Raw genomic sequence first — 24,704 nt, 5'->3', positions numbered from 1 at the left:
AAATAAAGAAAAGTTGTTTTACAGAAAGAATTCCAAATTCACCCAAAAATCTGCCTGAAATGATAGATGCACTATCCATATTTAAAATCTTTTAAATTTATGTTATCTATTGAAAAAGTGACACTTTCCCTGAGCAAACAAATTAAACAGTTGTTTTCTTACGTATAAGGCTCCAGTGTCTACTTGAAGCTATGTTTCTCAGGGCCTTTTCTCAGCTTTCTTAGAGTGGCAAACCACAAGCTTGTGGATAAGAAAAGGCAGTGCTGTGGAATAGTGATAAGGCCCTGGACACATGTCTTCACGCTTTTAACTAGACACTTCTTCTTTCTCTTAGCAAGTCAGTTTAATGAACAGTTTTCTGAATAAAAATTAAATAGTCACATTTATCAAAATTACAGTGAACTTGTTCAGCAAGCATAGTTTCTGCATAGTTCTTTGCTCCATTACCATGATGAACAGGCTAGCCGCCAGCAGCTGACACTTCATTGCTCGGACCCAGGATCTCTGTCTCATGGCTTCCTCTTCTTCTTGTCACTTACTGGCAATCATGCTGCTGAAGACGTTGCTAAAGTGGTTGTTTAGGAGGTGTGTGTGTGTGTGTGGGGGGGGAGTTTTGGCTTCTTGGTGGAACTTGCAGCACTGCACCTTGGGAAATGTAGTCCTATTTTACCAGTCGTGCCTTGCTCAAAACGTTCTATTCCTTTGCAACCCAGAATTATTCTTTAAAGAATTGCTACATGCCTGCCATACACTCACTGTCCTCTATGTTTCATAAATATTTGAGGATAAATAATAATCACTTTATTTATATTCCACTCTATCTCACCGTGGGGACTCAGAGCGGATTACTGAATATATACAAGGCAACATTCAATGCCATCACAATTAATAACACAGACAGACAATACATAGACAGAGACAAGGATTCGCACTTTTTCATTTCCGGCATCTCAAGGCTGTGCTCGACTCAGCCATGGGGAGGTGTTGTTCCCTTTTCCATACCAAGCAAGCTGATGTCCATGGACGCCTTCCTGATTGAATTAGCTGGCATGTTTTTCAGGGGTACGTTTTACCTCCCTGCCAAAGTGGTACCTAATTATCTAATTATCTACTTACATTACTGTTTTCGAACTGCTAGGTACACAGAAGCTTGAAGTTATAGTTTCCTTATAATCCATTTTTATCCCGATTGGCTTCTGAAAGCTAAGTCTCCCGAATTTCTCTTGCCTGAAGATATAACCTCTTCTCTTGGAGTTTTATTCCCTCTGCACTTTCAGAGTTTGCCCTAAGTATCTGATTCATTTGCCTCTTCTCCAAATTTTGGACTTTTTCATAGGCACCTCCCCATCTGAGTTGAAGCCTTGGTAGACCAAATAATTGTTGATACGCTTGTATATTCCCTTGTAGTTCTTTAATTGGAGATACTCTGTTTGTTTCCATTCTTGTATGAGTGCCATATAACTGTGTTTTCCACTTTGTTCAATTCCTTCTTCTCCGCAGCTCCCTGTGTCTTTTGATAATCAGCTCTTTGTATCAAAATTTTCATTTTGTAATCCACCATTTTGATTGTATTCTATATTTTTTGTATAAAGCTTAACACTCAGCAAACAGTCTCTTATCCTGATACAGCTTCCCCAAGCCACATCAATGTTGCAAAACAAATCAGTAATAGAGTTTTCTCAGACCATATCAAGGCTTTGCCAAATTAATGCTCATTGCAATAATGATGATAATTCAGGCTATGTACTTTTTCCAGTTATGTACATACTGATGAGCTGTAGCAGATTAAGCTTTCTAAATGCGGCACTCATCCTGCTTTTGTTTCAACATCCAGTGGTCCTTAATCAAATTACCTACAAGAATAGTGGCTCCAAGGCATTATATTATAAGTCTAAACTGATTTTTTAAAACAAACTTTCATTTAACCCGGACAGTGTTTGTTCTTTTTGAAAGAGATTGAAGTAACCCTAGCATGAAAATTCCTGACTGCAAGAAAGTGGTATCTTCTGCTTAGAACATCTCTAGGGCCTTCGTACCCTAAAGGCATTAAATCACATCTTAACTCAAAGCTAAACAAGATCATTCCTGGTTTGTACTTGGATAGAGACCGAAAATGAATACTAAGTGCTGTAGGCTGTATTTCAGAGGAAGATACTTGCAAAACTTTTGAGTATACTGTGCCTAAGAAAACCCTATGAAATTAATGGGATCACCATAAGTCAAGAAGCATATCTTATAGCAGTGGTTCTCAACCTATGGGTCCCCAGGTGTTTTGGCCTACAACTCTCAAAAATCCCAACTCCCCAAAATCCCAGCTGTTACGATTTCTGGGAGTTGAAGGCCAAAAACATCTGGGGACCCACAGATTGAGAACCATTGTGGTGTCTTTAGGGTATTTAGTAGTGGTGTGTAATTTGGCTAAACCGCAGTCTGTTTTTGGTGGCCCGAATTTGGTGGCCCTCTCTTTCAATTTTTCAGGAGCTTCCTAAATTCAGCGGGACTGTAATCTGTTTTTCAATCCAGCAACCAAAAAATTCAGGAAGATCCAGCCCCCTGGCGGCAATGGGTAGCTTACGAGGCTCCCCTTTCCATCATTTTTAAGGCATCAGTCTTCAGAAACCCTCCTTTCTGGGATAGTTTCTCCTTATATCCTTCAAAAAGATATGGATTAAAAGCATCAGGTTTACGAAACCAATTTCTGGGATCGCTTCTCCTTATATCTTTCAATAAAATCTGGATTAAAGGCATCAAACTTAAGAAACCACCCTTTCTGTGATCGCTTGCCCTCAACCCCCTTTCAATGAAGCTGAGTTAAACACTTATTTCAATGGAGCCACATCACCTGAAGGAGCATTAGCTATTCTTTAAAAAAAGATATAAATTATCTCCACATTTTATGGTGACTTTAGAAATGGTAAGATACCTCTACTTCACATTTGAAGCTTGCCTTGTGTGAAGGGCACCATCGGTGGCAGTTTCTTAAGTGTGTAGAAAGCAAACTTTTCTGCTCTGCTAGTTGAGTCAAAAAGCAAGCCAAGCCATGCAGAACTGCAAGAGGCACTGGAAATTTAGATCACTGATATGTTTCTCTCAGAAGCCTGCTCACAATACCTCTCCACACTCCATGTGTAGCCAAAATAAATTGAAAGCAGTAGTTTTCAGCAGCCATGTGGTCTATTGCAGCTGGAAAAAATGGTGGCAGAGCCTGTGCTGTGACGGTTGGCCGGACCAACCAGACCCCATTTTTCAAAACAGATCCATGCACAGCCATAGCATTTAGATCTAATGCTTCAGGTTATATGTCAATGGAAAGCAATAACAACCCACCTCTGAGCATTCTTTGCCTAAGAAACCCATGTGCAATTCATGAGATTGTCATAAATCAACAGGTAATTTGAAGGCTCATACTTTTCTTAACCTAAACTAGAAAGCATAATGCTGTATGTATATTTGTTTTCTCCACTAGAGGGCCTCAAAGGCAAAAGAACGTAGCAGTGCACTTGCTCTGATATGCATCAGGGGCATCAACGTAGAGCAGGAAAAAATATGAAGAAATTGTCACTGCGTGAAGTTAGTGATTTTGCATTTAATTTGAGTGTGAACAATCTTTCAGCAGTTTGGCCTTTTCTGGGAGGATTCAAGGTGTTGGTAATAACACTGAAAGCTCTAAATGACTTGGGACCAAAATACTTTACTAATTTACGACCTGGAATGAGGAAGTGCCGTCAGTGTGGATGATGAAGCAGCTGCTCCCCCCTGTGGCCAGAATCGAACATCCCCTCAGAAGAAGGTTAACTTGCCTCTGCGTGTGTCTCTCAGTCTCTGTTTGATGTGTTTATGGGCATTGAATGTTTGCCCTATGTGTGTTATAATGTGATCTGCCCTGAGTCCCCTTCGGGGTGAGAAGGGCGGAATATAAATACTGTAAATAAATAAATAAATAAATAAATAAATAAATACTTGGAGGAACACCTTTCACTATAAATACCAAGAGAACTGAGGTTTATGTCCTCTTGGTAGGGGCAATACATCACAGTAGGACATGGGGGAAAGGACTTCTCTACTGTGACACTACAGTTATGACTAGATGACCACCAGACACAGAGCTTTCTTGATCTTACTACGTTCTGTGGAAGAGCAACCCCAAGGAGGCTCCCTGGAGCTCACAGTTATCCTTTTGGTGGTAAGAACTCCCTTTCTTTCTGGGCCTGTTAGATTTTGGTTTATGTTGATACAAATTATTGAAATTAATTTATTATTTATTTTGCCTTTAGTTTTAGTTTAGAACTTTGCTACAGGCAACAAATTTTTGCTCATCAGCTGCTTTTTTTCAGCTTCGTGCTTTCAATTAATTTCTGACTTACAGATAGGTGCCTCTATCATGGGGTTTTCTCAGCAAGATTAGTTCAGAGGGAGATTTGCCTTCACCTTCCTCTGAAGCTGAGAGGGTGTGGTAGGCTAAGGTTAATGGGGACCTATTTTTGGTTTTGGGAATCCCTCCCTAAACCGAGCCAACAAAATGCTCTTTGCTCAGTTCTACTTACATCCAGTGAAGCCCAAATATTTTCTCTGCCATTCTGTATAAGGCCTGCAGGTGGCAGCAGTCACAGCGAAAATTGAGGACTGCGGCCAATCTGTGTACAATGAGTAACCACATACAGTAGTTGGTCAGGCAGGGCTTTGTTTAACAAGCCCTGGAGAATTATCTGTTATCAGAATGGAATTATTTATACATACAAGTCTTGATATGAAAGTGCCAGCAAACAAAAAGCTAGATCACTAAATCCTTAACAATTTCTTTGTCTTAACTTTCACAGAAAGTTGGGTCACACAGAAAATTAGGATTGGGATGCAAGTCTTGCTGTCTTAAGGCTCTTCTTAAGAAGCACAGTTGACCTTGCACAGTGGTCCTCAACCTGGATCCCCAGATGTTTTTGGCTTTCAATTCCCAGAAATCCCAGCATTTACCAGCTGTTAGGATTTCTGGAAGTTGAAGGCCAAAAACATCTGGGGACCCCCAGGTTGAGAATCACGGACATTTACAGGTTTGACTTTTGTGGATTTGAATATTTGCAGATTTGATTAAAATGTACTCTCTAGGTCCTCTAGTGTGACTCTACTATCAGCTTCTGCCGAAAGTTGACCACGGTCACACTGGATGATCTTAAGATTCCTTGAGAGAATACCTCTTTAGGAGTCTTTGGGTCCTTCAGTTTGATTCTATGGCCAATTTCTGGTGGAAGTTAAACACAGAGTTGTGCTGGAGAACCTAGAGATTCCTAGGAATGTGTTCCCTCATTTTTATAAACTACCTTTAAAAATCTTGCATGGGAATCCTCCATCCTAATCCCAGAAAATGTGTAGGGGTTACTATACTCTCTTGCCATTTAGCAAACCCCCTGCAACCCATTCAGTTGTTTAGGAGCACAACTTACTGCCTGGAAGCTAAAGGCAAACAGGATAGCTTTTCTTTGCTTCATGCATGCTCTTTCAAGAGACTACCATAAAATGGGAGGAAGCTGCTATGTAATGTGGAGATGGAAGCCTCCCCCTACCAAGAAGAAGCCAAGAGAAATACTGAGGGAACAGGCATGGGGTACCAGATATGGGTAGAATGGGTAGCACTGATGCAGATGTGGAAGGGCCCTCTCCTGCTTGATCCAGCACAGTTGTCCATGCATTTGTGTTTTAAATCTGAAGGTGGGCCTGCCTGCTCTATAAAGACAAAATATATGGTACAGTTAGCCCTTCACAATTGTAGGTATAACTTTCATAAATGTGATTGCTCATGAATTTGATAAATATGGTTTATCTAGACAATTTAGGTGTTCTAGTACAACTTTATTGTCATTCAAACTGAAGTGACCAGACAACAAACTCTCACAAAAGCATACAATGTGCCTTAATGTGCACCAGTAATCTGTAGTTTGTGTAATCGCCATCTGGGCCTCAAACTTGTTCCAGGATTTCCTATGTAATTATCTGCACAGCAAAACCACTTTCTTCAATACTGCTTTGAAAATGCATCAAATGGTCAGTGTACATGGGGTTCTCAGTCCCTGGTATAGCCATTTTAAAGGACTTAAGGTGGCAGAAGGTATGAAATCCTGGAGAGCTGAGTCTGAAACAGACAACAGTGATCTACAAGGACCATTGATATGATGTGGTATATGGTAGTTTTGTCTTTCATATGTAATAACATTAAGACAACGAGATCTGCCTTAATAACCTCCCATATCTGGAAAATGATGCATTTCCTCTCTGTCTGGAAGGCACTGTGCCCTGTCTTCCAGGTTTTAGAAACCCCACTGGTTTCTTATGATTTAAAGTTCTTTGGTTTTTAGATTAAAATGTCATTAGGAGACCATATGTAATTTAGGAAGAGGCCTGAGTTCTTTTGTTTTAGTGGTTATGCAGAAATGTGCACCACCACAGTTCAAGAAGAATATTGATAAGAATATTGACAAGCTGGATTGTCTTCAGAAGAGGGTGATCAAATGATAAAAGGTATGGAAATGGGACACTGGTTTCAAACTACTGGAAAAGAGATTCCACTAAAACATTAGGAAGAACTTCCTGATGATAAGAGCTGTTCAGCAATGGAATATGCTGCCTTGGGGCCTGGTGGAGTCTCCTTCTCTGAAAGTTTTAAAATAGAGGCTGGATGCCCATCTGTTGGGAGTGCTTTGATTCCTGCCTAGGAGGAGGTTGGACTGAATGGCCCTTGTAGTCTCTTCCAACTATGAAAGAAAAAGTTCAGGTTCAAAATCCAAACAGCCACATTCTTTAAGATTCTTTAATCTCCTCCTCATCTAAATAGTTGCCCAAATCTATTTTCTCACCTTTTCTCCTTCACTTTTACTCTAGAAGGTAGAAAGTGAAGAAATAAAAGCACACATGTTTCAAGGCATCACTCTCCCACCTTTGCCCCAAGGATCTGTGAAGGGGGTCAGGCCTGAGACTCAAGGGCCAGACCCTGAGATCTGGGCACCCTTTCCATAGTCCTATGTGAAGGATACTTATAAAACAATATTAAAATATCAAGCTTGTGGCAAGCTGGTGCAATAATTGTGGATTAATTAATCTGATGTAAAATCTTGTGGATAACCTCAAGAGAGAAGGAGGAACCTACAGCAATAGGATCTTCAAGAAGCTCTGTGGGAGGTTTCTCTGGGTGATAATATCATTATCCACAAATAACTTTGCCTTCTGGCTGTGTTTACCTTATCTTCTTTCCTCCCTTTCTGAAATGCAGATCCAGCAGCAGAAGGACTGGAATGAAAGAGAATATTGATCCTTAGGACTGGCCTTAGGAGCAGGTGATATGTGCACCTTCCCTGGTGGCTTTCTGGCAGAGTGTTTCTTGCCCATAAGGTCTGCAAGGAACTGTGGCTCTAGGAAAGGGATTTCAGCCTCCCCTCCTCACAATTCCACTGGATTTTGTGCACTAAATGCAAAAAAGGACTTCTATTTATTAACTTTGGTGTATGTTTTAGTTTTCTTGTCCAGTTTGATCACAAAGGGAATACAGTTTTACTTGACTAGGTTGTTTTTTTTTGGCTAAATAGCTAAATTGCACTACTTAAAAGAATCCTCCACCTTGTGCGACTGTGGAGCAGAACAGACAACCGCATCTCTATGTTTGTCCACAGTGTCCTGCCTCATATACAGAGGAGGAATTGTTTGAGGCTACAGACAATGCGGTCACTGTTGCCCGTTTTTGGTCAAAAATATTTAACCACTTGTGCTCCTTCTATTTTTATCAGTTTTATACTAATATATGCAATGTTTTTGATACAAAATACATAAATTGTTGGAAATAGCGACCTACTACAAGCCTCCTATACTAGTTATGTATATAATTGAGACTGCTTACTATATTGTGTATATATGATTTAGTATGCAGTTTCCCTTAACTATGTTGTTTGAGGCTGTAGGAGGGACTGCAGACCATGTGACCAAATCTGGGACTATTCAAACTTAGGCTCCATTTTGGAAGCCGTTTTTTTACCTCAGTATAGTGTGCAGTACAGTTTAGAAGTCAGTCAGTGCCAGAATGCTGCAGTGTATAGTTAGTCTTTACTAAATCAATGTTCAGTAATGTATTAGACTGAAGAGAGTGTTCGTTTGTATGCAACAAAGAAGAGACTAAAACAGAATTCTTTAGAGAACTTACTGTTTAAACTTTGAACCTGTAAGAAATGTACCTGCATGCTGAATACATGAAGTTTGTAAGTAAATCAACTATGTTACTTTTAACAAAACTACTTATTTTGATATCTTGAGAGCATGATTTAAAAACCAATATATTTTATGAGAGAGAAGTTCATTTTTGGGCAACTGAAATAACACTTCTACAGATCCGCTCTATATTTTATGGATTGGCATAACAGTTCAAAGAAATAACCAGGTATATCAGTCTAACAACTGAGAAGCTTAAATTGCCTTGCATGAATACTAGTGGATATTTACCACTAAGGAGAAGATTGGCTCAAGCAAATTTTAACTCTTCTCAGGAAGATCATACTTTACAAAAGGTTATGATTATTCCAAATAGTGTGAATGCCAATTGATCTCCAGAAAGTGTCACACTTCCAAATGCTTCTGGTTTTCCAAAGGGTTATGATCTCTAAAAGTCATGCCTTTCCAAAAAATTATAATCTTTAAAAAAAAAGATCTACCATGCACTTTCGAAATGTACTTGAGCCCAGAGATTCAGGATTGATTTCTTTCTTTCTTGTTTTTTTCTCTCTCTGGCTTTAATCTACAGATTCATATTTTTTTTTATTTTGTTCCTGCCCAGGATTAAGGAGATTAAGTAAATAAATACAATTTATGCTTGGCACCAGTCACAGCTCATCCCTGCAAGCAAAAGCTGTCTGCTTGTATAATTTATTCTGTTTTTGAATAAAATCAGTGTTGTAGAGACAGCATGGTGTAATGGTCTGAGTCTTCAATTATGATTCTGGAGACCAGGGTTTGATTCCTTGCTCAGACATTGAAGCTATATGTGAGTCACACATCGCAGCTCCAGAAAAGACAGATTCATCTCAGGGTTGCTAGAAGTCAGACACATTTTGAACAAATAAACATTTTTGGGACACTTTGCATAACTGTTCCTGCCACTATTGTTGCTCCTATCACCAGCACTGTTTTTTTGTTTTGTTTAAAAAACACCTATTGTACAAAACACTGAAGCAGAATGGATAAGACAAAGCTGGGAAGAGTGAGCACGAATTAACTTTGCAAGTTTAATTTCATTTTGATATGTACTTTCTGTACATTTAATTCTCCTATTGAATGTGCGGGTACTAATCTGTTCTTAGTATGAATGGGTTACAAGTAATACATAACAACAATGAGGTTTTTGCTGGGAAAGTGATGGAGTATAAATAAAGCTAATTATTAATAATATTTGTTTTTATTGAATACAAAAAATAAATAAAATACAAATGTAACATTTTTGGTTTGTTGTTTTTACTCACACATAGTATTTTATTTCTGTTTGTGACTGAAATGTATTACTTCCTTAAGCAACTACCCCAAGCAAGGCTGAAACTCTAAATTATGGGAAACGTGCTTGGAGTAAATTGGATCTATGCATACAACTGAAGTCCAAATAGTACAATATTGTTCATGAGAACTCAAGACTACTTCCATATTAGGAACTGAACATATATATATATATATATATATATATATATATATATATATATATACACACACACACACACACACACACACACACACACACACATATATATATATATATATATATATATATATATATATATATATATATAAGTTTTCAGCAGTTGCTCACATGAGGTGCCATTATGGTCCAAAAAAAGATCATTAGTTTGGAACTGTATCTACCTTGACTGGAATCGTCATTAAAAACTGTGTAATTTTTTTTTGCAAATCTATATATATAAAAGAGTGATGGCATCAGGGCAGCGGACAAAACAACAAAACTACAGGCCCCCCAACCTCGAAATTTGACAACACAACCCATCATCCACGGCTCTAGGTGGATACAACAAAAAGAAAAGAAAAATAAATTCCTAATTAGAGGGAGAGGAATAATTGTTTTTATCCAATTGCTGCCAGTTACAAGGCTAAGTTCCGCCCACTTGGTCTCCTAGCAACCTACTCAGCCCAGGGGACAGGCACAAGAGTTTGGAGAGACCCCTAAGGGCCATCCAGCCCAACCCTTTCTACTATGCAGCAGGACATAATCCAAGCATTCACAACACATGGACAACAAATAAATACTATACAATACTACACAGGGACATAGACCCCCCCCCCTACCCTTAGCACTTTCACAGTACACAAACAACCAAATGCATACTAAACATAAAGACAACCATACAACAGACATTCAATACCACCACTACCTCAACAATTTCTCACCAACACCACCAGACAATGCCACAGCAACGTGTGGCCGGGCACAGCTAGTTACATTATATTGGGTCTCAATTGGGAATATGAATAATAAGGGGCCTGAAGAAACAGAGAAACTTGTTGATGAAAACTGACAAACTCTCCTCCATGAGATCCTTATACAAGTTAGATTTAGCTATGGAGACTTAGAGTACGTTAGTAGAGAGTAATCACAGGATTCACTTGAATGGTAGACCACCAATGAATACCAGTCGCTGTAGGTTATATTTACAAAAAAAAGTACTGGAGAAACAACGTCTGAATATTCATTGCCTAAGAAAGTAATGAAGTTGCCATATTTGAAGGCACATATATATATCAAGAACGATACAAATCAGGGGTTGAAATCATGCAGCATTCTGGACAACATTGAACTATGAATGCCAGCATGCAGCACCATTGGTTTGGTGGTCTAAGGCTGTTGAGGCTTGCAGTACAGCAACAATGAAGGCTACATGATTCCCATACTTGTAATTGTTGCCAATAGTCGTTGTGTTAACAGTTTGTTCTTAGGGTAACAATGCCATATGAATATATTCTTCTGATGCTCTATGCTTGAATTTGCACTAGTCATTTTGCCTGCCCTTTTTGTTTGGATGCCCAAATTGTATTTCTGAAGTTACTTCAGTGCAAGAAATTTGGAGACAGAAGAAAAATATAATGGGAAGGGCCAAAATTCTTATCCCCTTGCTTCACCTACATTTTGGACTGGCATGAGGAAAAAGAAAAAAATAATAATTTCATAGCCATTCAGATAATCACTGTCTGCAAGACCATAAATGGCTAAAGAAGCATTGAAAATCTTCTTTCTGTAAAAACCAGTCTCTGAACCAAGCAGAAAATAACAGGGATGTTGACTCTGGCTCCATGAATTCAGTCTTTCACCTACTGGCTATAATATGCTTATATGCACTGGAGTTTGCCGGCTAAAGAGAATAAAAGCAGGGCATGATAAATCACCAAGGCTCTCTTCCTTCACCAAAACATACACTAACTAAATTAATTAGAGCAAGCTCCCCTTCACCATCACAATTACCTGGGAACAAAAAGCCCCACAGCCCAAGTCTGCATTCTCTGGTGCCTCACAAGGATGCATTGTGAAACCTGATTAACATGCATTAGCAGAGACACACAATCAAAGCTAAAATAAACTTTTAAACCCAGGCCTGTCTCCTTTTCAAGAAGGGAAGAAGCGGAAGAGGTTGTGAAGGGAGGGAGGCGAGCTGCTGGGTTTGCCAGGCTTAAAATTCATAATGTGACTCCACAGTGAATGGGAACAAAGTTTGACTGTAGTTGGTTTAAAAGAAATCAAACCAGGAAAAAAATCCTTTTTAAAAAAGACCTCCAGTGTATATAGGGAAAGGGTATTCTTGAAAAAAAGTTTTCAGAATGTGCCTCAGAAAGGGGCTCAGGCATTTTCAAATTAATTTAAAGCAAGTGATTAGGATGCCAAAGAGGGAAATGGTCAAATACAAAACTTTACATAGACATTTACCTGACAAGAAAAAGCAAAAATACATACATAAACATACATATAATATGCATAAATATTAATGTCTTTTAAGGTTAAATAATAAAAACATGAATATAAAATCATGGGGGAATATAAAAAAGAAAACTACCCAAGGAATGTTGTTGGAGATAAGAATTGTACATGAAATTGTTGTGGGAAGACAGAAATGTACATATATGTACATATACATATACTGATACACACACACACAACCTCATGGCATACAGTCTAACTGTTGGTATGATTTTTTAAAAATATGTTCAAGATTTGGATGGTTGAATTTGTGGATACAGAATTGTGGATATACTCCAGTGGTACTCCAGGGGAACATTTTACTGCCTTAATTAGCACTGCAGACAACAAATATCTGAGTGCCTGAGAGTAACCATCACTTACATTTGTCAATGATACCTGCAAGCACAGTTGGTTTTCATAATCTTTCTCTTTGGAATAATTTGGCCAGCAACATGTGCTACTTCATAAGAAAGTGTTGTTTGTAATAAGGAGAATTTCTTTTATGTCAATGTTTAATTCTGTTTAAAGGTTTGTATATTTTTAGGTTTTTAATGATACTGTATTGGTTTTATTGTGAGCCGCTTTGAGTCTCTTTTTAGAAGGATAAAGTGGGATATAAATAATGATGATTATGATGATGATGATGATAATAGACCTGCATAATACACAAAATGAAGTCAAAACATTATCTACTGTTTAGCTCTAGCAACTGATTTTCCACCACAGGACACAAGATGTAGTGGGGGATGTGGGAAGAGGCAGAAAAGGCTGTAGTAGAAAGAGCCAGAGGCATTATGCTGCTCCTGAGACACGCACCGCACCGTGGCGGCTGCTGAGAAGCACAAGACATAGAAGTGTTTCTGCCTATAGCAACTCCTCCCTACACTTACCTCTCTCTCCTTGGCTGGCTGGTTGCGGGAGGGAGCTGCCTGAGATGTCTTGTTTTAATTCTCTTGTAATGCTAGTGTTGGATTACTTCACTGCCCCAAGCCACAGATCAGGAAAAGAAGCTGTCTTCATGCCAATGTTGATAGGGCTCAGAAGGTGAAGAACATTTAGATGGGTGATTGAGTTTGAACTGTTGGAAACAGAGAAAATCAGAGTATTGTTGTTTTAGTAAAAATAGATTTGTTGCAGTGGTAGATTATAAGGCTGGGGAGATAAAACTGAAATCTCCAATCATCCACAGCACTTACAGGCATGACCTTAGGACAGTCAAGCCAACCTCACAGGGTTATTGTGAAGACAAAATGAAGGATAATATTACACCCACTGGGACAGACTTCAAAATAAAGGTATCAAAAGAATGCTGAAAAGACTGAGGGATGTTTGACAAATCATTATTTCACAAGCTAGAAGGTCCAGATAACACCTGAATGTTCTTAATTGTGAAACTTTTATGTATGTATTAAGATATAATTTGTCTCTTTTTGCCACCGATTCCAAAGCTTAGACCCTCATCATGACTACCCCTGTAGGCCACTGCTCCCACAAAAGAGTTTTAAAATGTATAGTTGAGTAGCCCCTATCAAAAGACAGTTCCAGCAGCTTTCACCTCTACAACAAAGCAAGTGTTTATAAATCAGATAGATCTTATTGGTCCATTCAAAACCAAAATCAAACAATAATGTATTATGAGCTGCTTATTTTAATATGTAGAAATACCATATATTTAAATAGGCAGCTAATAATACATTATTGTTAGAAAATCTGTTGTATCCTGAGCTACTGTGATGACTGAGGTTAAGTTGAGAAAGTCCAAGGATATTTAGATTGTGTGCATCTGGCAGATGACACTGACAGTATTAATTAAATGATTCTAGAACTTTGACCCTGGAGCCCCTGGTTCCACTACGTAAGTGCTTACTATTAAAGGCAGTCCCCAAATTAAGGCCTATGGGCTGGACATGGCCCTCGAAGGTTATTTACCTGCCCCCCACCTGAAACTTTAGATTTAGGGTCATTCTACGTCTGAAATGACGTGAAGGTACACAACAACAACAATCCTAATTAACTTATCACATCAGCCAAAAGCAGGCCCACACTGATAAGTTTATTTTGGTTAAAACTGTTCTTCATTTTAAATATTGTATTCTTCTTTAATGTCTTTGCACTACAAAGAAGATATGTGCAGTGTGCATTGGAATACATTCATTTTGTCCAAACTATAGTCCAGCCCCCCAACAGTCTGAGAGACGGTGAACTGGCTCCCTGCTTTAAAAGTTTGAGGACCCCTGTACAGTATTAAAATCAAGCACCTTACTAGAAGGTCAACAGATGGATAACATCATTTTAAAGATTACCTGGAGAAAACCGGAAGACCAATTAATCTAATATCTGTGATGGGAAGTGCAATAAAGCCAAAATTATCAAATATGTAAGAAAAAAAAGGTGGAATTAGGAAGAATCCATATGACCCCTATCAGATTCCTTCTTGATTACTATTGTGTGTCAATAAGCATATAGCTTTGGTTCGAGGACTTGTTCTTCCAAAAAGCCATTGACAAAACTCTCTCATTCGCTCAATAAGTTTTAAAATCCTGTATCAGCAGCCAATTAAATAATGGAAAGATTTTTTTTAAAAAAAAATAAGATGACAATACCTATGATGTTTGGAGGTAAGCAGCACATTATTCAAGGAACCAGTATCCCTTTAATGTTATTTGTAAGTGCATTTAGTTGTGTGAATTCAGAAGTGAACGATTAGATAGTTGAGTGTAGGAATAATGCAGGCTAGTGAAAATTCAAGCAGATTGCAAAGAACATCGATTCTCTAAACTCTGGGCAGCACAATGGTTTCTCCACAGACTTCACAATTCAGAACCTGTGGTTTTCTGCCAAGGAGAAGCTCTAAGGCCTAAACCTAAGCCTAGGAGCTCTGGTCGTATCCAAGTTAGTCTCAGGATCAAGACTGAATCAGAGACAAGATTTCCTTAGTGTGGTACCTTACACTAAAAGTGGAAAGAACTAGATAATTCCAGATGAAAGCAGCAGGATTTAACAGAAATGTAGGGCCAATTTTCCTTTTGCCTTTAGCCTAATCTTGAACATTTATTTATGACTCTTGAAATGCAAAGCACTGTATTTTGGCAACAAAACGTCTTTCAAAATGTCTTTTGATAGCTTTTTCAAGATCATAACTCAGCCCAGATCTGATTAAAGGTTTGTATGTGGCAATTAAATAAATGTTGCATAGGAGCCTTGTTATGGTATAAACACCACTAAACTCAACAGTAACACTGACAATTTCCAGTGTTTCCAGTGCAACAGAAAAGCAAGGTTTTACAGTGTTCTCCTTTCCAATTGATCCTGAGAAGACAGGATAGTTGTTCCTTTTAATGTGTTTATTTCATTAAAATAGAACATGAGGAGGAAAAACACACTGTATGTGTGTCATAGGTATAGGCAATGGTATGCAAAAAACAAAAACAAAAAAACTTGGTGCTGTCTCTTTTTGAATTGTCAGTAATTTTACAGAGTCACCTAACTTGCTCCCTCAATTTTTCTTTAGACTGCTTTTAAAAGCACTACTGTCTGTGGGAGACTTGTGGCCAACAGATATGTTGGAACATTTTTGTGTACTAAATAGACCAGATAATAAGATTATGATCTGATGAAAATCACAGCAAATATCAGGGCAATTTCAGAAGTAGTGCATTTTAACTGTACCCAGCCCCTTCCATATTGTTATTTCCAGGCACATCCATAAGAGTGTTGATACCAAACATCTACCCAGAACACTGGCAAGACACTAACTGTAACATGTATGAATTAGCAGTTGTGAAAGTGTTCAGAAATCAGATGAAGATTGCAATCTGATCACCACTTCCAGTGAGTAAATGCTATTGAACAGATACGGACAGGACTTTACTATTAGACTGCAATCCTAAACATAAAGGTTTAAGAGTCATTGCAAATAATGGGACTCACTTTTGAGGAAATTTGTACAAGCTCCACTAATAGTAAAACCATGTGTTTTTTAAAAAGTCGCTTTTTAAAAGTACGAGTTGTCTTGCTGACTTGTGCTAATCATATCAATCCAGGTTGGTGCTGTCACCGAGGTCTGTTTTAGGTTGTAATGCCAACTGTTAGATTTAACATGGTTTGTAATGCCTACTTCCAAAGTAAACATAGGCTATAATGCCTGTCAACATTAACATTGGGATCACAGGCATACCTCTGAACCAGAGTCCTTTCCATAATGCACATGGTTCCTTCTGGGTCCTGGGGCAGTTTTGGTTGAAAAAACACAGGTCTGCATATTTCGTTCTAAGGTAGTTCTCATGCCAGGTCTGCCCTTGTGCCAGGAGGACTATGTATATTCTGCTATAGAACTATACAAGTATGAAGTTTGATTCTAGATACAAAACTCCAGTCTCAACATAGGCAGCTTCCCTCCTTCTTGTCTAATTTTTTTGAGATTTGTACCACTTTATCTTCCATTATTTTCAACATTATCTTTTCAGAAAGGTGTTGTTATTGTTGTTTATAAAGCAAAGGAAAAGTGTATTGTGGACATTTCTGAAGTCCACTCTTAATGCTAGATTTTATGTTTTCTTTCCATAATTCATGAAATATATTAATAGGTGCAGTTTTGTCTTTAGATGACATGTCTCAAACACAGATGAAGCTCAGAAAGTGGACAAATAAGCTAAAGACTGTCAAAGCTTTCATGGGTTGCTGTAAGTTTTCCAGGCTCTATGGCCATGTTCCAGAAGCATTCTTTCCTGCTGTTTCGCCCACATCTATGGCAGGCATCCTCAGAGATTGTGAAGTGTTGGAAACTAATCACACTAATCAACCAGAATTTCCCAGAAGACATTACAGCCCTATTTCTCAATTGCCTCACCACAAGCTACTTCCAGTGGGAAAATGAATTCTATGAACAGAAAGATGGAGTAGCCATGGGGAGCCCTCTCAGCCTGGTCATAGCAAATTTCTATATGGATCATTTTGAAAAACAAGCCCTGGAAACAGCAACAAAAAAGCCCACTATATGGTTCAGATTTGTGGATGACATCTTCACCATTTGGAACAATGGTGAAGAAGAACTAAACAAGTTCCTGGACCACCTCAACAACATCCATCCAAACATCCAATTCACCATGAAAAAATAAAATGAAGGAAAACTGCTATTTCTAGATGTCCTACTCATCCTAAACTGGGCTCTACAGGCCAATTGAGACTCCACCACAGACATCAGAAGAGCTGCAAGGCCAAGAACAAGTCACGAGAGTCAAGACAAACATCCACCCAGAGGAAAAGTGTTCTTACCAGACATCAAGGGAACAACTGACTGCATAGGAAAGCTGAGGAAGAAACACAACCTACAAACTATCTACAGATTCCCTAAGAAAATCCAACAAATACTACATTCAGTGAAGGACAAGAGGAATCCTCTCACCTCTGCAGAGGTCTACAGTATACCATGCAGCTGTGGACAAGTCTACATAGGGACCACCAAACCCAGCTTTGCCCAGACACGAATCAAGGAACATGAAAGGCCCTGCAAACTGACTCAACCAGAGAAGTCAGTCAGTCATAGCAGAGCACTTGATGAACCAACCTGGGCACAGCATATTATTTGAGAACACAGAAATGCGGGAACGCTTTAACAACCACCGTGTCAGACTACACAGGGAATCCATTGAAATCCACAAGCTTGTGGACAATTTCCACAGAAAGGAGGAGACCATGAAAATGAACACAATCTGTCTACCAGTATTAAAAAACTCTAAAACCAGGACAGTAAATAAAGAACAACACTCAGAAGACAGGGGAATTCCAGACATGAATCATTCATGGCCAGCAAAAGATTCCCCCTGGCAGGAAACAGCCAGACCTTGAAGCTGCCAGGCTATTCACACTTGATTCAGGCAGACAAGAATCCGTTCTCCCATTCCACCATACTTGCCTAGTTTTTAACACCTCACAACCTCTGAGGATGCCTGCCATAGATGTGGGTGAAACATCAGGAGATAATGCTTCTGGAACATGGCCATACAGCCTGGAAAACTCACAGCAACCCAAACTAAGGACTCCTACATTTCTGACGAAAAAGCCTTGAACTTGTAAGAGCTGTGTTTGCATTCCTTTGGTATTCTTCACACAGAGAAGCTTGTCAGTGGAAGTTTTAAAGTGTGGCAATGCTAGCAGGGCGTCCAAATTGCAGAGCGAATAGTCCCCACGCATTGAAATGTCCTGGGGCCACAGGACAATATAGATGTTGGGGTTGTTGTGTGTTTTCCGGGCTGTATGGCCATGTTCCAGAAGTATTCTCTCCTGACAATTCGCCCACATCTATGGCAGGAATCCTCAGAGGTTGTGAGGTATAGATGTTTCACGGGACTGATGGAAACTGGGTGCATTAGGACTGGAGGAACAAGGCAGTTCAGGTGGTGGCAAAGTGCGCTCATTCCACGGCGCAGACGTAGCGCCCTCTCTCTCTCTCTCTCTTTTCTCTCAGGTGGCTCTAAGGCTCCTTCCTGCCCAGACCCCGACCTGGCTGCCTCGGGATGCAAATGAGCTGGAGCGCGTGCTCCTGGCAAGCGGAGGGAAAGGGGGAGGGGGGGTTGGAGGCGGGCTTGTTTATGGAGCCACGCGCCGGGCGCGCGAAGTTGCCAAACCCGCTTCCCATTGGGCAAGAGGAGGCCGCCCGGGACCCAAACGGGCGCGAGGGAGGGGGGCGCGAGCGGGTGGGGGGCGTGCTGTGCGTGTGTGGCGCGCGGCGCGTCGCGTGCTGCTTTCTGCTGGGGGCCCGCGAGCGGCGGCGGGCGCAGCGGCGCGTGTTGATAAGGGGCCGAGCTACGAAGCGGCGGCCTCAGAGGCACCTTGACCAGCAGTGAGGGCGGCCGGCCAGATAGCCAGTCAGCCAAGGCTCAAACAAACCAACAAATCCCGCGCATTTCCAAACCTTAGTGACTTTGGATCCCCGCGGGTTGCAGTGTAGATGCCCCGAAGATGAACGGCGGCGGGATCGGCACAGCGATGCAGCCAGCCGTCCGCGCTGAGGGCCCAAGTTTCCCGCCGCACGGCGGAGAGGGCGTCTCGTGGGAGTTGGCCGAGCCTTGCCCGCCGCAGCAGCCGCGTAGCAAGGGCTCCAAGCGGCGCTCCAGCTCCCCGGAGCTCCTGCGCTGCAAGCGGCGCCTGGCTTTCCCGGGCCTGTCCGGCGGCGGAGGCGGGGCAGCGGCGGTGGCCCGTCGCAACGAGCGCGAGCGCAACCGGGTCAAGCTGGTCAACCTGGGCTTCCAGGCGCTGCGGCAGCACGTGCCCAACGGCGCCGCCGCCAAGAAGATGAGCAAAGTGGAGACGCTGCGCTCCGCCGTCGAGTACATCCGGGCCCTCCAGCGCCTCCTCGAGCAGCACGACGCCGCCGGACCCGCCGCCGCCGTGGCCGCCTTCCCCGAGGGCCTCCTGGCCAACGCCGTGGCGGGGAACGGAGGGCTCCTGGGCGGCTGCCCCTACGCCTCGGCCTCAGCCTCGCCTGCCTTCGAGGGGCGCGGAGGCAGCTCGGTGCCCGGCTCGCCCCGCTCGGCCTACTCGTCCGACGAGAGCGGCTACGAGGGCGCCCTCAGCCCCGAGGAGGAGCAGGAGCTGCTCGACTTCACCTGCTGGCTGGGCAGCTACTAACGACCCCTCGCCCTCCCTCCGCGGCAGGCAAGCAAGAGGAAACGGGGAGGGAGGCAGGGAGGGAGCCGGGTTGGCCTCGGCAGTTCGAGGGGTCTCCCGATGCAGCTGCATCCCGGAAGCATGCAGGTCTCCGGGCCCAGATATTCAGGGCGCATCGGCATTGTCCCATTCATGCAGCTTGACACTGCTTTATTCGCCATGGCCCCATGATATGGAATCTTGGGAGTTGTAGTTTCACAAGGTCCCCAGTCCTCTCCGCTAAAAAGTGCTTCTTGATGCCTCACCAAACGACTTCTCCCAGATTCCCTACCCGTGAGCAATGGCATCCTAGGACCATGTAAAGCTGCAACTCCCAGCATTCTGTAGCATGGCGCCATAGCCGTTCAAGTGAGGTCAAACAACAGTGTAGATCAGTAGTTCCCAACCTTTTTTGTTCACCAGGGACCACTTTGACCAGGAACCACTTGCCCACATTAGTACCAAAAAGGGTTACAAATCAGTTTTTGGTCAACTTTAGATTCGGTTTGGTTATTTGGGGTGCCGAATCAGAAAATTGCATTGGACAGACCACATCAGCCCTAGTTTCTAATACAGAACATATGTCATCTGGTAGTCACAATCTGCTCGCCTGCAGAAAACCATTTTTAATCATCTAGAGCTGATGTAGATAAACTACATCTATCCAATGCAATTTTCTGAATCAGAACCACAAATAACCTCAGGAACAGGCCTAAAAATGAAGTCACCAAGAAATTTTTTGGGGGGGGGTTGGGGTGTGTTATTATCCATAGTAGTAACAGTGAGGCCGCAGATCATATTTTAGACCTTGCATGCCAGTGGTGGTCCACAGGCCACAGGTTGGGAACCATTGGTATAGATGCACTCCTGGCTCTTATTTTGTAGGAAACGTGGCTTTGACTGTAACAAATAGCCACACTGCAGAGTTGTAGCAGCTTCCTTCCACTTTAAGTGTCGTGACTCCATCCCTGGGATGAGGCACTGAGTTCAGACCCATGGTGGTGGTGATATGTGTGTTGTGTGCCTTCGTTTCCAGCCAACGGCCACTCTAAGGCCTGTCTTCTAAGAGGTTATTATTATTATTATTATTATTATTATTATTTATACCCCACTTTATCTTCCCCCGAAGGGGACTCAAAGTGGCATAACATAAAAGCATCAGCATAACCATTTAAAATATACAAATACAAACATTAAACCAGGATTAAATCTAAATAGTATTAAATAAATTCCTAGTTAAAAACCATTAAAACAAATTCAAAGTTAAAGACCAAAGCAACCCCCCCCCCCCCCCGAAATGATCTTAAAAACCTTCATCTTTAAAAGCCTGTCTAAAAACCATTAAAAGGTTTTAATCTGCCACCGGAAGGACAGCAGGGAGGGGCAGGCACTGAAATGGCTCTCTCTCTCTCTCTCGTTCCCACCAACCATGCTTGAGATGGAGGTGGGACCAAGAGAAGGGCCTCTCATCAAGATCTCACTGCCTGGGCAGGTTCGTACAAGGGGATGCAGCCAGGTTGGCCATTGTACTGAGGCTGAGAGAGTGTGACTTGACCAAAGTCACCCAGTGGGTTTCTATGGCTGAGTAGGGATTCAAACTAGTCTCCAGGGGACAATCCAATGCTCAAACCACCACATCACACTGAGAATTCTAAGTCCTGTGTATAAGTAGCATAGGATGTGAGAGCAGACTGCTTTGACTGTATAATGTACCTTTCCTGAGTTTTCTACAACCTGTACAGTGCAGTCTCATTGTTCTCAAGCAGTCATTGTGGGAGACTTCCTACATAAATTCATTACTCAACTTTTTGGAAAGGGTGAAAGACTGTGCTTGTCTCTTTTGCCAGCCTTGGCAAGAGGACCAAAAGGCATGCTGCACTAGTGGTATAGCCCTGACATGCTGGAATGGGGTTTGGCACATGAGGGCAAAAGAGACGTAAAGCTTGTGGTGGAGACCTGCTCACTCCCAGTTGATGGGGATGGCTGACTGCAACTTACAACTCCTGCTGTTACAGGTTCATATAGATGTGTTAATCGGCCCCTGGAAAGTTGCAGATAGAGATCTCAGAGAATAAAAACTGTCAGCTGGAATCAGAAATCAGTGGGCCGTGTGTAACTTGCATTACAGCCGGGCCCTGCATACAAATTGGGTGTTCCCTCAAAAGAAAGCAGAGGGTGCCTGGCGGATGTGCTCAGAGCCAGTGACCTTGATGACTTGTTGGAAGCATTTCTGTTCCTGAAGAGGGGAGGGAGCAGCAATGCTCAGTCTGATTTCTCTTCACAGGCCTGTACCGGTTTTATTGCATAACTTCAAACAATCCGATCTCAGAGTAAAAACTGCCGGGAGTTTAATTACCCCTCATCCTAAGTTTTAATCTTAGGGAAGCTTTGTCTCTGACCCTTAACTATGAGTTAGTATTTGTAGAAAGCAGTGTTATTGGCAAACTGTAAACACGAGCAAGTGTAGGTTAAATGTTTTTGAATATTTACATAAAGCTGTCATTTAAGATAATAATGATACTTGAATAAGAGAAGACTCTCCAACTCTTGATTACCTATATACTCAAGTATGAGCCGACCCGAATATAAGCCGGCCAGGATCATCACTAAAAAAAGGGCTGAAAAACTCGACTTATACTCAAATATATACGGTAATTCCATGTCAGTCTAAGACTGCAGTTTTCAGTGTATCAATCCAACTGAATGTACATTCTCTGCAGCAACAAGTTAAGTTTCATGTTACAACTTACATGGAATAAACTTTTCAATTGGCCATTTTTTTCTATCCCATCCAGTTAAAACACCAGGAGGAAGACAGATTTAAAGCCAGCTTGCTTGCCTTACTGAAATAGGGGTAGTAGTATTGGGCCAGATCTAACAGTATCATTCTTCTGGCAAAATTCTTTTTCTTGTGGCCAAGGAGTGAGAGGGATTCTTCTTCTCCCCCTTCAGACCCCCAAAAGCTCTTCTGAAATGTTGGGAAACTTCAGGGCAGATTTTTAGGCAGATGGAGGGCTACTGGGGGCAAAGAGAGAGGACAAGAAAGCCTCATCACATTAGTAGATGTCTGCTTGATTTAGTTATTAGATTTAGCCCACTGAAACAGTATATAGCTTTTTCTCATCTAAGATAGATGGGTAGCCAGAGAGAGAAAACCTTGACATCTCCCTCTGTTGGCTCTATCAGGTACAGTCTTCCCTCCACACTTGCAGTTTTGAGTTTTGTAGATTGATTATTCATAGATTTGATGAAAATGTTAATTCTAGAAATCTCTGGCTCCTCCAGGTTGACTTTATGGTTAACTTACTCCCATCATGATGGAAGAGATTTCTAGAGAGAATACCACTCTGGGTCCTCCAATGCAATTATGTGTCTAAGCTTTTAGTGGAAGTTGGTTACAGAGTCATGATGGAGGCCCTAGAAATTCCTAGAGAGGTGTTGTTTCAGGTAAAAAACCTGACAATTTCTTTATTCAGTTTTTACTTTCACGTTGTTTCTGTGCCCCTAACCCTTGTACTATATATGCTTCTAACATCCTTTTGTGTTTTCTTTTGTAGCAGCACTGCGTAGAACCTCAGTACCTCATTGTTCCAGACGCCTGTTAAGCTGCAGTAGAAGAGCAGCAGGATACCTATCTAACCCGTTTCCTACTTTCCTTGAGCTTCATTCCAGAGGTGGCTTGGTGACCAGATTATTGTGGCATCTGACATCACTGTTTCAATGCTCTTTTGGGAAGCAAAAGACTGGTGTCTTGTGATACTTCTCTCTTTCTCTTTTTAAAAAAGTGCAATTATGTAAATAATAAGGGCCACAGTTTTTACCTGCTGTTGTACAGTAGTTTATGGTGCCCTGTTTACTTTTGAACTACCAATGAAAAGGCTTGTTTCTGGATCCAGTTGATAGAGAATTTACTGGGCTTCCACTATTAAATGTATGTGTATGTTTCAATGTGGGAAGAGGTGAGATAATTAAAACTTGATGCTTCCTTTTTCTGAGTGGGAAGGGGAATATTTTAATGTCAAAATAGACTTTATATGTGTAACTTGAACTCCCCATGGAACACTGTTAATATGAAGACTTATTTTTGTACAAAAACTCCTTAGAAATTGCAAGAAAAGAATAAACATTTGTAGAAGTCCGCTGCACCCTTGACTTCTTAACACTGCCAGCTAGGATGTTTTGAGAACTTACCCAATTTAGATAAGTTTCTTAACATTTTGTATTAAATGAGGGTAAAAAGTGTTTGTCTTAAATATGATGTCCAAGTTTTTGCTTGTTTGTCTTCTTGGATCTTGTGTGAAGGTTCATTTATTGGGGGGTGGAGGAGAAGAAGAAAGACAAACACTGAAGTTTTATTTTTAACGTACTGAAGGTATTTTTGTATGCACTTCTTAGGATTTGTCAAGTTGTATATATGCAGTTTTTAAAGAGTATCCTATTTTATGTAAATCAACTTTATAAATAAAATCTATTTATAAGTGCTTTGTTATTCTAGTTAATGCACGTTTGCTTTCCTTGATGTGGGAAAGGGGAAGGAACAAGATTTTTTTCCCTTTGTACATTGTAGAAGTGGCCTAATGCTATGGAATCCTAGGAGCTGTGCTTTGCTGAAGCACCCACACCCTTTGGTAAAGTAGGCTAAAGACCTTATAAAACTACAACTCCCATTATTTCATAGCATTGTGCCATGGTAGTTAAAGTGGTGTTAAACTGCATCAGTTCTACAGTGTAGATACACCCTTAGTCTCCCCTCTTCTCTCTGATACATATATACAAACACAGTGGACAAAACAAGAGTTTGGAAGTAGCAACTGATGAGGAGCCCAGCCAGGATTCTATTTGAAATTGACAAAGTGCAAATGTTCCACCAGGTGCTATAGGTATTTCAGAGGAAGGATCTGGCAAAACCACTTTTGAGTATTTGTTGCTTTAAAAAACCCTATAGAATGCATAGGGTCTTGAAGACACATACAAGTAAACAATTTTCATGAGGTCATCCACCACTAACTACATAACCATTTTTATTATTGATGACATCGGAAGTCCAAAAATGAGGCTACTGCAAAAAGTTAAAGAGGCC

At 41.1% G+C, this 24,704-nt stretch overlaps 2 protein-coding genes across 3 annotated transcripts in view; one reads left to right on the top strand and one right to left on the bottom strand.

Moving 5' to 3' along the window:
• tspan32 (tetraspanin 32) overlaps positions 1-4,974 on the bottom strand; it is a 58,886-nt gene extending 53,912 nt beyond the window's left edge. The window contains exon 1 of one of the 2 annotated variants that reach the window (XM_062967645.1): positions 448-4,974. In XM_062967645.1, coding sequence (XP_062823715.1) covers positions 448-513 — 66 coding nt within the window. In that variant the 5' untranslated portion in view covers positions 514-4,974. The remainder of the gene's footprint in view (positions 1-447) is intronic. The other variant, XM_003214822.4, reaches the window with a different exon arrangement.
• A 13,750-nt stretch (positions 4,975-18,724) lies between these two features.
• On the top strand, positions 18,725-24,105 carry ascl2 (achaete-scute family bHLH transcription factor 2). Its single transcript, XM_008107884.3, has 2 exons — positions 18,725-19,633; positions 23,182-24,105. Exon 1 carries the CDS (start codon positions 18,938-18,940, stop codon positions 19,604-19,606), a length of 669 nt encoding a protein of 222 aa, XP_008106091.2. The 5' UTR covers positions 18,725-18,937; the 3' UTR covers positions 19,607-19,633; positions 23,182-24,105.
• Positions 24,106-24,704: the final 599 nt, after the last annotated feature.

This window comes from Anolis carolinensis, chromosome 1, assembly GCF_035594765.1.
Source record: "Anolis carolinensis isolate JA03-04 chromosome 1, rAnoCar3.1.pri, whole genome shotgun sequence".
Classification (NCBI taxonomy): domain Eukaryota; kingdom Metazoa; phylum Chordata; class Lepidosauria; order Squamata; family Dactyloidae; genus Anolis; species Anolis carolinensis.
Note: the sequence above shows the minus strand (reverse complement) of the source record. Positions and strands in the feature narration are given on the sequence as shown.